This window comes from Astatotilapia calliptera, chromosome 17 (assembly GCF_900246225.1).
Source record: "Astatotilapia calliptera chromosome 17, fAstCal1.2, whole genome shotgun sequence".
NCBI classification, from domain to species: Eukaryota; Metazoa; Chordata; class Actinopteri; order Cichliformes; family Cichlidae; genus Astatotilapia; species Astatotilapia calliptera.
Genome location: NC_039318.1, coordinates 36,737,261 through 36,740,635, shown reverse-complemented (window position 1 = coordinate 36,740,635; position 3,375 = coordinate 36,737,261). Strand labels below are relative to the sequence as shown.

General features: G+C 41.5%; 1 protein-coding gene across 1 annotated transcript; it reads right to left on the bottom strand.

The window, feature by feature from the left end:
* Window positions 1-1,811: 1,811 nt before the first annotated feature.
* LOC113008697 (placenta-specific gene 8 protein-like) lies at window positions 1,812-2,892 on the bottom strand. The gene is made up of 4 exons (XM_026146313.1): window positions 2,881-2,892; window positions 2,612-2,717; window positions 2,330-2,517; window positions 1,812-2,251 (listed from the first exon to the last, which is right to left on the bottom strand). The coding sequence occupies exons 1-4, from the start codon at window positions 2,890-2,892 to the stop codon at window positions 2,018-2,020; spliced, it is 540 nt and encodes a 179-aa protein (XP_026002098.1). The 3' UTR covers window positions 1,812-2,017.
* Window positions 2,893-3,375: the final 483 nt, after the last annotated feature.

Genomic DNA, 3,375 nt, shown 5'->3' with positions numbered 1-3,375 from the left:
GAGACCTCACACCGAGCACATCTACTGCGGGTGGGTTGCCTGTTATCGGACCCTGAGTTAGCAACATCCCCCAAAAACCCGAAGAGGAGAGTCCTGGCTCCTAGCCCTGCCAGTGTAGCAGAAATGATGAGGATGATGATGGCAGCAGCAGCCGTTCTTCTCTGCGTGAGTAGCTTAATGTTGTTCGTGTTTAATTTACGTTGAGTAGGCTAACCACGTTATTACATTAATGCATGTAAGGTGAACTAGCAAACACCGTCGTAGTTACATGCAGCTGTCTTCTTGTTTGATGGCAGATGCTCCCTTCACCCTGGCCAAAAAGGCTAAAATGACCAAAGAAAAAGAGGAAAACAGCTAAACATGAGAGGTTTTTGGACAAAGTGTGTGTTTTTTTTTTTTTTTTTTTTTTTTTTTTTTTCATTGTTTAAGCACTGCTTCCAGCCAAGAGTGATACCATATATGCCCCATAGCTGCAGAAAAGGCTAACATTGTTATCTTTTTACAAAAAAACAGCTAAACATGAGAGGTTTTTGGACCAATTTTGTGTTCTCCATTCTTTAAACACCGGTTTGAGCACCGTTTAAGCACTGTTACAGTTTCAAAAGTACCGGTTTGGCACCGGTATCGGATAAAACCTAAACAATACCCATCGAGGAACCTTTTCTAGTCCTGACAGGGACTAGAAAGAGAGAGCAGATTTCTCCTGTTTTGGCTTCCCTTCATTGGCTTCCTGTTAAATCCAGAATTCAAAATCCTGCTCCTCACATACAAGGTCTTAAATAATCAGGCCCCATCTTATCTTAATGACCTTGTAGTACCATATCACCCTATTAGAGCACTTCGCTCTCGCTCTGCAGGCCTACTTGTTGTTCCTAGAGTATTTAAAAGTAGAATGGGAGGGAGAGCCTTCAGTTTTCAGGCCCCTCTTCTGTGGAACCAGCTTCCAGTTTGGATTCAGGAGACAGACACTATCTCTACTTTTAAGATTAGGCTTAAAACTTTCCTTTTTGCTAAAGCATATAGTTAGGGCTGGACCAGGTGACCCTGAATCCTCCCTTAGACGTAGGCTGCCGGGGGATTCCCATGATGCATTGAGTTTTTCCATTCCAGTCACCTTTCTCAACTTTGTGTTAATATACCTCTCTGCATTGAATCATATCTGTTATTAACCTCTGTCTCTCTTCCACAGCATGTCTTTATCCTGTCTTCCTTCTCTCACCCCAACCGGTCGCAGCAGATGGCCCCGCCCCTCCCTGGGCCTGGTTCTGCTGGAGGTTTCTTCCTGTTAAAAAGGAGTTTTTCCTTCCCACTGTCGCCAAAGTGCTTGCTCATAGGGGGTCATATGATTGTTGGGTTTTTCTCTGTACCTATGAAGCACCTTGAGGTGACTTTTGTTGTGATTTGGCGCTATATAAATAAAATTGAATTGAGTTTAATTTTTCCGTCTGGTAGTCCTGCATTTGGGTCCTTCCTCCTGCCACACAGCACACACTTAGACACATTTTAAGAAAGACAAATTAATGAGGAGTGAAATTAAAAAAACAAAAAAAGCCACTGCAGGACTCCTGTTTGATCTTTATGGTGTCATGAAAGCTGTGCCGAGCACATCAGGTCTTCATCAATCTCAGTAAACTGTAAACTGATCTGAGGCAGAGTTTGGTGAATCTAAAGTAGGATTGCAAAATGATCATAAATGTCTTGGATTTCATATTTTTATTGATGAAAAAACACTTTACATCAGTTAACTTCAGAGCAGATCTAACACCACGTTTAGCTCTCTACATGCAAGTATGTTTTTCTCATTAGCAGAAAAATTAATAGACTAAAATTCAATCCTCTGTATTATTACTGAAGCTATGCAGTGACTAATCTAAAAAGGCGACTCATGCATTTAAACTAAATGTAATTTTTATGATTATTAGGAAGCTGATAGAAATATTTAACGATACTCTCAATTCAAAATGACTTCATTGTCTCATTTCACTGATAGAAACATCAACACAAACTCGGATTTCTGTCACTGTGAGACCACAGCGAATCTTGGTTGAGCCATATAAGCAGCTGGCACTGGTTGTGAAGGCATCATCATGGGTGCCTGCATGACTGGAACAGGCTGCATGTTCACAATGTTGTTATTCTGTATGTTGACCACAGTGGGGCCTTGCTTACGATGCTTTAACTCACGATGCATCTGACACCAGGAGCACGTGGCGCAGCAATAGGAAATTGCAATATCCTTACAGAGAGAGCCCTGCAGAGAGACGGTACAACCATTATTTCTTTCTCCATTTCTGCTTCATGACATTGTCTCATTGTCACTGCTTTATACCTTGATGCCATATCTGTTTCGCATGGCAACCCTTAAAGACAAGACTGCAGGAGGAACACAAACAGGTATCCCACAGGCTGTTAATCCACCAGAGCAACATGTATCACACAAAGGGAGACAGCTATTCTCTCCAAACCTTCCTGCAACGGTGCTGGCGAGGCAGGAGCCGCACCAGAAACCATAGCAGCCTGAAAAACAGAAATACATCACCAAAGTGGTAACATGTCTGAAGTGCCTAAGACCCCAGAAATGACAAGAAAAAGATCTTAAACTTCTTCTTACAAGTACTCGCATCCTCAAAGCAATCCAAGAGACCACTGTCCCAGTCTGTCAAGGGTTTTTCTGCCATTGTGTGTTGAGGTTCAGCCACAGACACTAAATAATTACTCTGTAAAAGTAGAATGAAGTAGAGAAAACCCAAATACAACAATTGCAATTAAAGTCAGCTTTGTCTTCACCTTTGTCTTCTTTCAGCTGAGACAGAAAGCTAAAGAAACAGTAATCCGTGCCCTTTTTACAACTTGGTTGTATTACTGTAAAGCTTTATATACTGGTGTTACCATTTTGCCCTGTGTCGTCTTCAGCTGCTGCAAAATGTTGGATCACAGCTTTTAACTGGCTGCACAGTTAAAGTGCTTAAATGGTCTTCCCCGACCTTCCCTCTCTGAGCTGCACTTGCTTTTCCACTCACATCAACTAACCGACTGCTCCTGGATGTGTCGAGGACACAGCGGAGGCTCAGACGGACTTTTGCCGTAGCGGGTCCCAAGTTTTGAAATTTGTTACCATTTCACATTAGAGAGGTCTCTTCACTGCCAATTCTTAAACCCAGTCTAAAGATCCACGTCTTCTGCTTGGTGTTTGACCCAGTTTGAGATATTTATCATTCATTTAAAATTCTTTTACTCGTGTTTATCTTGTATTGATGTTTTTAAAAAATGTTTGAATTCTATTTTATATTTAATGTATTTATTAATAAGAATATCTCTAGAATATCCCAAAATCTGACATGTTTGTGAACCAGGACACGGACCCCATTAAGCCAG

Coding starts and splice junctions, on each gene's coding strand:
- LOC113008697 (XM_026146313.1), bottom strand. Junction 2,518..2,611: donor CTTTGAGGATGCGAGTACTT/GTAAGAAGAAGT, acceptor TCTGTTTTTCAG/GCTGCTATGGTTTCTGGTGC. Junction 2,252..2,329: donor GAAACAGATATGGCATCAAG/GTATAAAGCAGT, acceptor GTCTCTCTGCAG/GGCTCTCTCTGTAAGGATAT.